Genomic DNA, 12,076 nt, shown 5'->3' on the forward strand with positions numbered 1-12,076 from the left:
GACCTGAACATAGGTTCCAAGGATTTTTTATTTTTTTAAAGGTTTCACTGTGTTACTGGATTAGCTTTGTAAAGCACTTCAAAAGAAAACATTTTTAAATCTTTAGATTCACTTTTAAAGCTCTCTTGTAGCATGGGTAAGGGTTTGAGAAACACAGGGATTGCAGGTTGCTGCCCCTGTAATGGGTGGGTGAACATACACAGGACCAGGAGGCAGAACTGCAGGGCACCACTGTTGCAGTAGTCTCAGATGCCAGCTTAAAATTCCCTCTTCTTTCTCTAGAATTAGGACTCATTGCTATAAAAATATTTTATCCATATCTGTGTCCTCTCATACACACATGCACACACACAGATGGAAGTTTAATGACTGCATCCATCTTTAACTTTCCACACTTACTCTCTGAAAGCAAAAGATCTGAATGATTCACCCATTCGAATTTTTGCTATGAACTCACTCTCTCTCACAGCAGGCTTCTTATTACCAAGCTTCTTACTGCAGAACATGAAGTCCCCAAAAAGATGTAGATACCTACAGGCACAGTGTGACGCATTCTGAAAGGAAGTTCTCCCCCACACCCAAAATGTTCAGCAACAGCTTTTTCTAGATGGGTCTACGCGAGGCGCAGTCACAGACACTTCCCCAGCAGTAACACACCAGAAGCAGAGACGTGTTTCTTTATACTTTATTTGAGCTATTTAGTTCTTAAGTATCAAGAATTAGGGTGCTTTATAGAATACTATTACCACAGGGCAGTGAAATGGGCATTTTCTTACTGTAGTGCAAGTCGTATTAAATGAAAAGCTTTTAAAATAAAGTTTTATTACCAATATTGACCAGCACTTAATCTGCTGGCCTCTAGCTGAAACAATGGTTCTAACGCATGAAAAAAATACGCTCTGGAATAAAGCTTTATGTACAGCACATGTAGAGCTCTTAGATGCCTAAAGCTGTTAGTTTAATTTGAGATATTAAACTAATATTCTGAATTGCTATTCACAGTTGAATATACTGGGAATTTAGTGTTTAGGTTACTCTTTTTGGAGTACAAAAAAATTTAAAGTGGTCTGCTTTAGTTATAAAGAGCTCTGTCAATATACACAAACTATACACTTCAGACATTCACAAAAAATGTGAGCAAGAAAAGGGTTATCAAAAAACATTTAATACAATTAGTCAATAACCCTCCCCACCATGGTCCACATCTACAAAGATCCCCCATCCCTCCTCCCTTCTTTCCCTTCCCTCCCCTCCCCACCCGAACCCTTCCCCGCAGAAAGTCACATACTTACCACAACTTTTAGCAAGTATGGTTTAAAAAAGGGCCCCCAGGGCAAGTTACTTATAGTTCAGTTGCCACTGTCAGCAGATCTGGACCTCGACCTAGACCTCTGCCGATCCACGGATGCTGGGGATTTAGACCTACTGGAAGAGCCACGTTTCTGGCTCTTCTCTGGCATTGGAGATCTACTAATTGATCGAGACTTGCTACGGCTCCTACTCCTTGACCTGCTGTAAGACTTGCGGCTTCGGGAACGGGAACGGCTACGAGACCTGGATGAGCTTCTGCTACGGGACCGTGACCTGCTTCTGGACCTACTGAGGAAGCAATGAGCATCGGTGTCAGCAGCGGAGCATCACAGGCCACTACAGCAACTGTGCAGTTTGCCTGGCTGCTGACTTCAAGGCTTTCTCAATCCATAATCGATCATTAATTAACAGATATCCATACCTGTGCCTTTTGCTGCCTTCGATTAGTTTGATTTTCCTTCCATTAATTTCTTTACCAGAAAGCTTTTCAATAGCATTCTTTAAGTCACTGTAAGAGGCGAATTCAACCACCCTATAGAAATGAAAAAGGAAAAAAAAAAAGCCAAAACACCTCACTATTAGAAGTTGTATTTTTGATGCTAAAAGAGGAAAACACAACGTAAAAAAAAAAAAAAAAAGCTCAAAACCCCCACACTGCTTGGTATGTAGAAACACCATGACAAAAGCAAGCATGCACTAAAGAATTCCCCTCCCCAAATACCACAGACTGCAAGTTCAAAGGGTAGCTAAATCAAGCCATGAACAGCTGCTTAATGCTGTCTGTAGCCAGCTTCCCTCCCCAGATAGCTACACAATATAGACGAGTATTGGCCTACAGCTCGCAAGAGAACTTTAGAGGCTTACCCTTCATTTAACTTAGGTCTGTGTGCATCTGCAAAGGTAACTTCCCCAGCTTGTCTCATGAAGTCTTTGAGATCCTAACACAAGACCAGTAATGTTATGCAAAGAAGTGGAAATAAATACTTATGTATATAAAAATAGTTTTTCCTGATTTTTTTTTGTTTTTTAAAGAGCAAAGAAAAGAAACTTACGACTACTGAAAGAGAAGATGTTAGATAAATTACAAACATGGCAACTGCCATACTTGTATTCTATCAGAACTGAATTATCTATATCAGGGCACGAAATAAATGAAAAAAGCATATTGCTTTAAGCAAAATGCTAATAAAGCGTCTTAACATTAAGGAAAATTAAATTAGTCTATGGAGATTATATAGATTAGAAAGAGAGACAGAGAGATCTAAAAAAAATACATCTGTATATTTATGTATAAATACTGGACTGAGTGCAAAATACTACCCATATATTTTTGAATTATTTCCGTTTCCATTTATATTACGAGTCTTATATGCATACAGAATTACATTTACATAACACCATTATTTTGTGCCCCATATGTCATTAAAAATATAGTTTACTTTACCTTTATTAACATTTCCCTAGGCTAGCCAAGCAGCAAACTGCATTAAGCGACCGGAGATACCGTCATGATTTATGCCCGACTGGCTCTTCGCCACCCACTTGTCGAACACTACCCAGTCGATGGAAGCCATTAATCGCACCGCCCTCCCTATTAGGAGACTACTGACGGATCCAGACATTCGCTATGCTTGATGTTACCAAGGACCACTTTACTGCGATCAGGATTCCAACGACCACCTAATTTCGTATCTTTCAACTCTTTTCGACCAGGAACTCTTATTCGGAAGCGTTACAGGAGGAACAGCTCTCAACTTAGGAATCAGATCTCGTTAACGCTCTGGGACCGCTGCAATGTGGCACTTTAAGGAGTGCATCGATTACGTCTAGACCGGCAAACACAGATCTAGAGGTGGCCAAGTGACATTGTAGGAGCTGACTGGAAAGTCAACCAGGCCCAACCAAGAGTGACCAAGACAGAACGATTAGGATAACCCACAGGCACTCCTCGTCATAAGGCCAACGACACAGATAGGCTGGCAAATAAAGGGTTTAATATGTGGTTAAAATGGATTTAGAAAACAAGAAAATAAATAAATATATTTCCTCAAATATATACATTTATTATTATAAATTAAAATTAACTAGTTTTCATTCAAAATATTTAAATTACATTATTTAAAATTACATCAATTACATAAACATTTTAATAAAATAGATTTACTTTTAATTGATTATTTTACAAAATAATTACATTACATACCCATTAAACGAAGTCAAAATAGTTAATCGTGTTTTAACAAACCTGCCAGCTGACTCGGGATGACAGATTTTCTACTATGAGCCGGTTCTCTGTTCTTACAGGTGGGGCACTTCTGCTGGGAAATGAAAATTAAGTATTAATTATTTATTAACTTAAGTATAATTGCATTCTAATGCTAACCAGGACTGTATCAATAATCCATTGTCAACTTATCACTGTTGTGACTACGTAATGCTGCAAGTAATCAAGAACAAGTGTCAATTACCTCGGGGGTACAAAAACATAAAGATGATGATTGTATCTATTTTTTTTGATCCTCACAATCCTACTGCCACATCGGATTGACTAGAAAGGCAAACAGCACCTTTTGCTATCTCAGCGTACCTCACGTTTTGGGATGAGATGGGCTTGGGGTTATTTATTAAAGCCCCGTCAGTTCACGGCTATACGTACCTCCTGTCACTACGGGGACGGCGGCTGCTAAAGCGGTCAGAGTACCTCCCTCTGCCTCTGCCACCCCTAGAGCGTGCTCTCGCATGCTCAATTGTAACCCTGCAGAGAAAAAAAAAAATAAGGGGAAAGCATGCATTTTTAAACATTTTTTCATGATTATTGAGGGGAAAAAGCTACGGCAGGATTTGAGCAGTGCTGATAATAAGATGTAGCTGGAAATCGATGCATGTTTTTAACGCTGGGGTACCAGGGGCGATGCGGCAGCTCACCTCTCGCTGCAAAGCTCCTTCCCGTCCAGTTCATAGACAGCATCATCCGCATCCCTGGGATCCTCGAACTCCTGCGAGCCCAGACAGAAGGCACAGCGTTACACACCGCAATGCCCGCAGCCCCCCGGCCCCCTCCCGCCGGGCGCACTCACCACGAAGCCGAAGCCCCTCTTGAGGTCGATGTCGCGGATGCGGCCGTACCCTTTGAAGAAGCGCTCCACGTCCTTCTCCCTGGCGGCGGGGTTCAGCCTCCCGATGAAGACGCGGCAGCCGCTCATGGCTGGGGGCGCGGAGCAACCTGCGGGGGGCCCGGTGGTCCCCTCAGCGCCGTCCCCTCAGCGCCGTGCGGGTGACTCAGCACGCGCCCCCCCCCCCCCCCCCCAGCCCGCCCCCTGCCGCAGTCCGCAGCAGCCCGGGCTCGCCCCCGCGGCGGCCCAATCGCAGCCCGCCAGCTGGAGCCCGCCCCGGCCCCCGCCAACCAGAACGCGCCGCTCCCCCCCTCGGTGCCGCCCACCTCCCGCCCGGCCCCGCCCCCCGAGGCGCAGGGGCAGCCGAGCCGCCGCCATCGCTGCCTCCGCCACAAAATGGCGGCGCGGGCCGCGCCCTGAGCGCAGCGCCCGCCGCGGAGGCTGCGCGCGGGGCACCGGCACCGGCACCGGCCCGCCGCGGCCCCGTGCGCCGCCAACACCCCCCTGCTGAGGGAGCCACTCGCCCCTCCGCCCCCCCCCCCCCCGCACCACACGGACATAGCCCCGGGCCGCCGATCCCGTCACCAACCTGGGCTGCGGGTCCCGGTGCGTTCCGGGCCGTGCCGTGCGGGGCGGAGGGGCCGGTGCGGTGCTGGCGGGCGGCTCCTGCTCCCTGCGCGGCGCCTCGCTCCCGACTGCCGCCCGCCCCGCCCCGCCCCGCCCCGCCCCGCCAACCGGGGGCGGCCCCGCGCCGCGGCCCCGCCCCGCCCCGCGCGCCTATTGGCGGAGCCCGCCCTGGCCCCGCCCCTCCCCGCCCCTCCCCGCGGTGATGGCGGAGGGGAGGCGGTGCCCGGCCGCCATCTTGGGGAGTGAGGGGACTGAGGGGGGCTGCTCTGCCACAGGGTGGTCAACGTGCCTTGGTGGTGCTCACACCCCTCACGGGTCCTCACGCGTGTCTCTCCCAGCCAAACATAATTAATAAACTGTTAATTGCTGCTCAGCTGCAGTATTCAGCCAGTCCCAGTCACCTTATGTTTACACACATCTGCACCCCATCGCTCAGCCCTCAGCGGGGACGAGCCTGGCGTCATGGCCGTGGCTGTGCCTCAGCGAAACGCACCCGACTACAAAACCCCACACCTCCTCCTCGCCATGGCACGCAGCGTGTGCTGCCCACCGCTCTGCGGTCTGCCACTGCATCAGGCAATCAAGCGGACCCACCCAGCATCAGATCACAGCCCAGCAGAGCTTTAATCATGAACAGGCGTTGCATGCCATCGTATTTATACACATCATCCAGTACGTGCAATCAGGTTTAGGTTAGCTTCGTGTTTTCATGCTGAATTTATGCCAGCTGCAGAAGGACAGGGTAACCGACCCCTGGTCCAATACGAAGCTTGCAGGAACAAAGAAAAACCCCCCAAAAATTCTTGGGTTAATGTTTGAATGATCAGAACAAGTTTACACCAGACCAGTGTGTTTAGTTTTACACGCTGAATGTGAACTACCGAGGAAATGCCACAACCCTGTGAGAGCAAGATGTAGGCCACTACAAAAGCACCCTACTGTGTCAAAGCTATCTGTAAATCTCAGGGGGTAACAGGAGAGCTGCTGCAGGACTGTGTCCTTCCTCAGCTAGCCCACAGACCTTTCCTGAAAGCCACCCGAGCCCCTAAGCCAACATTTGATGTACCCCAAAAAGCAACCACTGCACCCATGACCACAGTCTGCCATTAAATTTCCAAGCTCAAATCACAACACATCTTTGTGTTGACAAACCATCTTTTTTGTTGTTTACACAGACTCGGTGACTAACATAAGCAAAAGTTTTTGTGCTCGGCAGACAGCAGATTGCAAAGACTGAGCATGTCATGTCATCCCCGCCTCTTGCTTAATTGAGACCCAGTATTCGTTTTAAAAGGGATTTGGAGAGCATAGGTCATAATAGGTGAATAGCAGGATGGAGGAAATTCACATTACCCAAGTAGCCAGCGCTTGTAATCCTTAAGAAACTCATTGAAGTAGTTAATGAAGCATCACTGAGACATCTGTAGCACCATCCCAAACACCGCACTCCCTGGAGGTGCAGTGATGTTTCGATTGGCAAGCTTACCTTCAAAGGTCAGAGAGGCAATGGAACAGAAGATTAAATAATCAATGTATAAGTACTTTCATTCATTAAACTGCTAAGCTGCTCATGACAACAAGGCAGGCAATCAACAAGCTGTTTCAAATTAAACCAATACTCCTTCCCAGAATAACTAAGCTACTGGGCAAGGGGGAAAAATAGAGAAGTGTTAAACGTGACTGTAGTAAAGATTTCAGTGCTGTGCCACACATGGTATTTTCTTAAGCAAACAGGAAAATGGCAGGATAAAATTGTAAGCTGGAAGCATACCTCTTTCAGTGTTTGGTCTTTCAGTGTTTGCATTCAAAGTATCTCCTTGACAAACACAGGGACAATTCCTTTGCGGAATCAGGGATCTCCTCTCAGCACAGGACTGTTCAACAGCTGCATTAATAATTTGCTAAGCAGATTAGAGCATGCAGTGTTAAAACATGCAGGTGAAACACCCTGGGAAGATTTTCAAACACTCTGAAGACAAGAAGAGAATTCAAAATGAGCCTGACGAACCAAAGCAATGATTCAACAAGATGAAAATCTGCAAGGACAAGGGCAGAAATGTTTACGTTTAGGAAGAACAATCCAGTATGAAATCAGAAATAAACGTTTAGGAAATAGTGATATGTATAAAGGCTTCAGTTAAAGAGGATCCCAATCTAAAAATAACTCAATAAATATACTGGCATTGCAGAAACAGGCATAACCTATTCTGGGATGTGCTTACAGCAGGTGTGGTATTTAAGAGACAAGTGCTGATCTGTCTGGTGATAGCACGGTAAGTAAGCTTTAACAATAACCCCAATTTCTGTATGGCAAAGTACTACTCAAACACACAGATGGCTGCTATGCAGTTCATGAAGAATGACTGATTGAAAAAAAAAAAATCACTCAAAGTCATGGATTTTGTAGTAGACTCAAGGTATAGCAAAGCTGTGGCATTGATTGCTTTGAGATAGTTTTCTGAAATTGAAGTGAAACCCTTGCAGAATGCTGGAGTGTTATCAATGCAGTAAGTGGCTTCGCATGTTTATATTAACCACGGTGCTTTTCTCCTACCTTGGACATGCTCGTCCACTTAGAGGAGGGCAGTACGTGTCCCATCACTTGTGGTTCCAGTCCTTACTTTTTAGGCAACTGTTGAGCTAAGCAAACACAACATTAAAACAATACACCATAGTGTATTAGTGTTGCACAACACACCATAGCGCATAGTTTTGCACAATGCAGGCAAACTCTTTAAGCTGTCATCACAACAGACTTTTTAACCCAGCTGTCATCTTGCACAGGTAAAACAGAGTAGAAAGGACAAACTTTATATATATATGTATATACACACACGTAGCATCCTGGCTCCTCTAGTCTTCTGATAAACCATTCTGGAGAACAAGCTGCAATTTCATCTACTGTTCAATCATTCAAGAATTAGGCCAAGCATACACAGATTTTTTTGTGACACTATAGTTATTTTGAAAAGGTCTGTTTAAGTATTATAAGTCTTTGAAAGTCCTCACACCAGTACAGAAGTCTTTTTCTTCATGTTCCCTCAAGATACAGAAAAATACGGTCTGTCTCTGACATGTTTTGATGCTACAGTCAGTTCAGTGGCAGACTTGGTTCAGGAGGGTTTTGCTCCCAGCTTCTCTTACTTGCTGTTCTCCCTCCTCTTTTACTGATTCAACGTCAGGGTGACAGTAATACCAATTATTTTGGATTTTGCACCCAAAGTATCACTCCTCCCCTTGACACAGCTCTGCTGGCAGAGGAGCAGTGGCTAGATCCACATCTCACTGCATCCACGCTGGAAAACTCACTTCTGAAATGCTGTGGGGGAACAAAGCTCTTCTTGCCAGGCACTGTGCAATTGAGCTTTAAACTCCCCACGATCCGTGTGACTGGTATAACAGCACAGAGCTGGTCTAACTGGGGAGGGCACTGGGATTCACCCCCCTAGCCCATGGAAGTAGCCTCCAAAGCCCTGAAGAAACCAATAACTCGTATGTTGAACATCTCCCTTGCAGCCACAAACACTTGTTTAGACAAACAAGGGTTGTTGAAATGGAAGCTGACGTTCAGCAGGCTTGGCTCCTATCACCCTCAGGCATGGGCAAGTCCTGCCAGAAGCGCCCCACCAGCACCGTGGCTGTCTGGGGGCAGCTTCTCCTTGCAGGGCTGAGAGCAGCAGGGCTTGGAAAAACCATGTACAGCCAGGCGGCATGGCCTGGGGGAAGCTGCAGAGGACAAGGCAGGAGTGCTGGTGTCCCTTTCCTGCCAGTAAATTATTACCTGTATGCATTATCTGGGCTCTTTCCGCAGTTCTTCCTCCAAAACGCTGACTTGCTTGCCGCAGGAATTGGTGTCACCTCCCATAAAGAAATGCCCGGGGACCAGCTGCCCTCCCAAGCTCAGCATTCAGATCAGCGATGCTGATCTCCAGCATAGAGCTGAGGATGCTCTTGTTGGTAAAAAATAACTTTCTTCAGATACATTTTGATCTTTGCTTACGAACATGATGGCCAGAAAGCCCTTGTTTAAATTGCATTTTGCTTTAGGATGATGAAATGGTTTGGGGAATAGACACAATTCCTGTTTGTTCTTCACCCCAGGCTGCTTGCAGGCACAAGTCTCAGCTCCTGCTCTAGATCAAAGCCTTCAGCTGTGACAGCATCCTGGCCCCGTGTCTGCCAGCAACAGCAGAGGCAGGAAGGAGGCCATGGGGCCGGCCAGGCCCCTCCATCGCTCCCCAGCACCTCCTGCCCTCCCCAGAGCACAGCCCTTCCCCGCCTGCTGCAGGAGGAATTGAGAGCCTGGGCTGCCTCTGCCCCCTGGGAAATCAGTCTGGTTTAACAAATGACATCAGGAGGGAGGGTTTGTCTGCCTCACCTGCGTTTGCCTTCCAAAATTCCTATTGTTACTCCCAGCTGCAAGACACTGAACCAGGCTGAGCGCTGCCTTCTCCCCGGGGACTGCTCCCTGCAGATGGCAATATCGCCCTTCCTCAGCGGAGCTGTACACGCTCAGTCCTTTTCATTCCAAGTCCTTCCAGCCTCCCTCCCTTTCATTGCTCTTGTGCTCGGCATCTGGCTGGGATGGAAACATGCACACAGGGTACCCAGAGAACACACTGCTGGGCACTGCTGACAGCTGGGATGGGTTTCCCTTTGGTCTTATTCCATGTTTCAGAAGGACTTGCTTCTTTTCACTCTTTAAGAAAAAAGTAATAATAAGTTTTGAATATTTTACCTGATTGTTTTCACATTCAGGATGAAGAGGGTGGCTTTGTGGTTAAATCCTGCACCCCTGCCTGTAAAGATAAAAGTGCTCATGGCTGTGCAATGGGTGAGTGCTCCATGATGCAGGCTTCGTGCCCTGTTAGGTAGGTACACAGGATCCTGGCAAGATCTACCTGGTGTGAGTACAAAGCACCAGCAACAAGGCAACATCATGCTGAAAAAGGGGATAAAGGCCCTCACCAAACGGTTAAACTGGAAGTTTCTAACAAAAATCAGCGGCTCAATGACATACTGGCCCACAGCTGTTTTATTTAAAGTTTCATTGATCTTACTCTGTTGGGAACTTATAATGAATACCAGATCCCACATCCCTAATATTTTCTATGGAGTCAGGCAGAGGGAAAACACTTAAAACAAGGCAAGCTTTCTTTACGAAGCAGGGGAGGGAGGGAATCCCCCTCAAGCATTAATATCCCCCTGTTCCCTCACCAGACTAGAAAGGAGACACATAAAAGTTTTAAATAACTTTCTAGCTTATGGAGCCCAATAAAAGAAGAAACATATTTTGGGCTCTGGACATAAAATCATACTTTGTGTTCCTGAAAAATGCAGAGGAGACTGCAACAGTTGCCCAGAAGGGCCTCGTGTCTGGAAAATTTGTTTCCTCCCTTGTAAGAAAACGACTCAGTGCTGCTCAGGGAAGCAGCAGAGGGAAGCAGCTAGCTCTGCACTGCAGGGAGCAGACGGACACCCCAACCAGCTGCAGAGGGTTGCTTTCCCTGTGGGTCGTTTCCCAGTGGAAACATCCCACAGATAAATTCAGCATTACTGGAGAAAACAGGTTTTTACCAGCAAAAAGCAAAGAAAAAAAACCACACACACACACAACAACAAAAACATGTTTCACTATCAAGAAGTTCCTGCACCCACCCAGGTATGTTCTAGGATGGGCTGGTGGCCCTCCTCTGCAGATGCAAATATGAGGTGAAGGCCCGAGGAAAGACACTACCTCCAGCTCATTTCCTCAGGATGGTCCAAACGTTGCTATCTTGAGAGTCTGTCCTGGGCTGGTGGCCTGGCCATTATCTTCACTGCTCCTTTTCAACTCACCTGGTACTGCTGGGACCATCGCAGCCATCCTGGAGTGATACCACAGGGCTATTTCAACAAGAAAGTCCAGCTTCTTGGGGAAGTGGTTGGCATTTCCTAAAGCGAGCACACTGCATCTTAAAACCAGTTGCCTTCCCCTACCCCGCCACAAGGCTGCTCTAGTATCTAACTCATGGGGGTGAGCCTGATTTCAGGCCTCACATGCATCATCACGGCTAGTGTAGACCTAGCTCTCTTTATGGCAGCACTCCAATTGCTACAGTAGATTTACTGTAATTTATATTTTTTTTCAGAGCATTTTGATCCCAAATACAAATAACATTTTCTTTATTCCCTCCCCAGATACATTCTTTGGTTAGAGGCGCATTAATCATTTTAACTCCTACTAAACTCAGCGCTTAGTTGCCAGAGGACGCACATTAAGTTTGTGAAAGCACAGGAACAGACATCCATCCCTGGAAACCTGTACTGGGCCTGTGGGTGCCATCCCCTGTGCCACACCACTTGGTAGCTGCATGCTAGTGAGACGGAGAGTCACAAGGCCACATCAAAGTGGCTGCTAAAGCCACCACCTCCTCATTGCCACCCCCAACTCGTGGGGACTCGGACCATGCCAACAACTGATGAACCACCCCAAAGAGCAACCCACTGGTCCCTACAGCACCAGCAAGCAGGAGAAGCTAATCCCAGCACCTCATGTGCCTGTGCCCAGCTCCCTCTTTTGTTCCCTTTGGTTGTTGTTTTTTTTTTTTTTTTTTACCACCTTGTTCTGAATTTCCTAATTTCTAAAGAAAGAAGCTGAGCCTCCTGCAGCACTGCAGAGCCCCCACTGATTTGCCTTGGGGCAGGAGCAGAAGGGCGATTCCCCAGGGTTCACCTCAAACTCGTTAGCCACAATGCAGAATAACAAGAGCGTGATTACGCAGCATGTGTTGCCTTCATTATCGTGCTTCCATGAGGAGGAAGATCAATACCTTCCAATTACCATGGAGGTCATTGCCTTTGGGTGTAGCCTGGTGGCAGCAGCTGGACCCCTACCCTACCTGCAGGGGAGCTGTGGCCCCCCAGGTGAAGCAGAGCCCAAAAGAAGGCACTGAAGCTGTCACCGAGCAGTCATTTCCCATCTGTGCAGCCTTCCTGTACCACCCGGAGCATCTCGTGCCCTGTTGTTCCCCCATGATGGGCAC

The 12,076-nt window shown here is 47.2% G+C and overlaps 1 protein-coding gene across 5 annotated transcripts; it reads right to left on the reverse strand.

Annotated features, from left to right (window-relative positions):
- Nucleotides 1-669: 669 nt before the first annotated feature.
- Nucleotides 670-5,170, reverse strand: SRSF5 (serine and arginine rich splicing factor 5). 5 transcript variants are annotated; one of them, XM_068684155.1, is made up of 8 exons: nucleotides 5,014-5,170; nucleotides 4,389-4,534; nucleotides 4,237-4,307; nucleotides 3,968-4,066; nucleotides 3,557-3,626; nucleotides 2,176-2,249; nucleotides 1,733-1,843; nucleotides 670-1,596 (listed from the first exon to the last, which is right to left on the reverse strand). In XM_068684155.1, the coding sequence occupies exons 2-8, from the start codon at nucleotides 4,512-4,514 to the stop codon at nucleotides 1,350-1,352; spliced, it is 798 nt and encodes a 265-aa protein (XP_068540256.1). In that variant the 5' UTR covers nucleotides 4,515-4,534; nucleotides 5,014-5,170; the 3' UTR covers nucleotides 670-1,349. The 5 variants fall into 5 exon arrangements, with proteins under 5 accessions (XP_068540256.1, XP_068540254.1, XP_068540255.1 ...); XM_068684153.1 differs by having other exon boundaries at nucleotides 670-1,599; XM_068684154.1 differs by having other exon boundaries at nucleotides 3,557-3,629.
- Nucleotides 5,171-12,076: the final 6,906 nt, after the last annotated feature.

This window comes from Anas acuta, chromosome 5 (assembly GCF_963932015.1).
Source record: "Anas acuta chromosome 5, bAnaAcu1.1, whole genome shotgun sequence".
In the NCBI taxonomy this organism is placed as follows: domain Eukaryota; kingdom Metazoa; phylum Chordata; class Aves; order Anseriformes; family Anatidae; genus Anas; species Anas acuta.

Excerpts from the sequence above, each read along its gene's own strand:
- SRSF5 (XM_068684152.1), bottom strand. The coding sequence starts at position 4,514 with ATGAGCGGCTGCCGCGTCTTCATCGGGAGGCTGAACCCCGCCGCCAGG. Across the intron at positions 4,308-4,388 it reads AGAGGGGCTTCGGCTTCGTG|GAGTTCGAGGATCCCAGGGA; the intron begins GTGAGTGCGCCC and ends CTGGGCTCGCAG. Across the intron at positions 3,630-3,967 it reads CGTCCCCGTAGTGACAGGAG|CAGAAGTGCCCCACCTGTAA; the intron begins GTACGTATAGCC and ends TTCATTTCCCAG.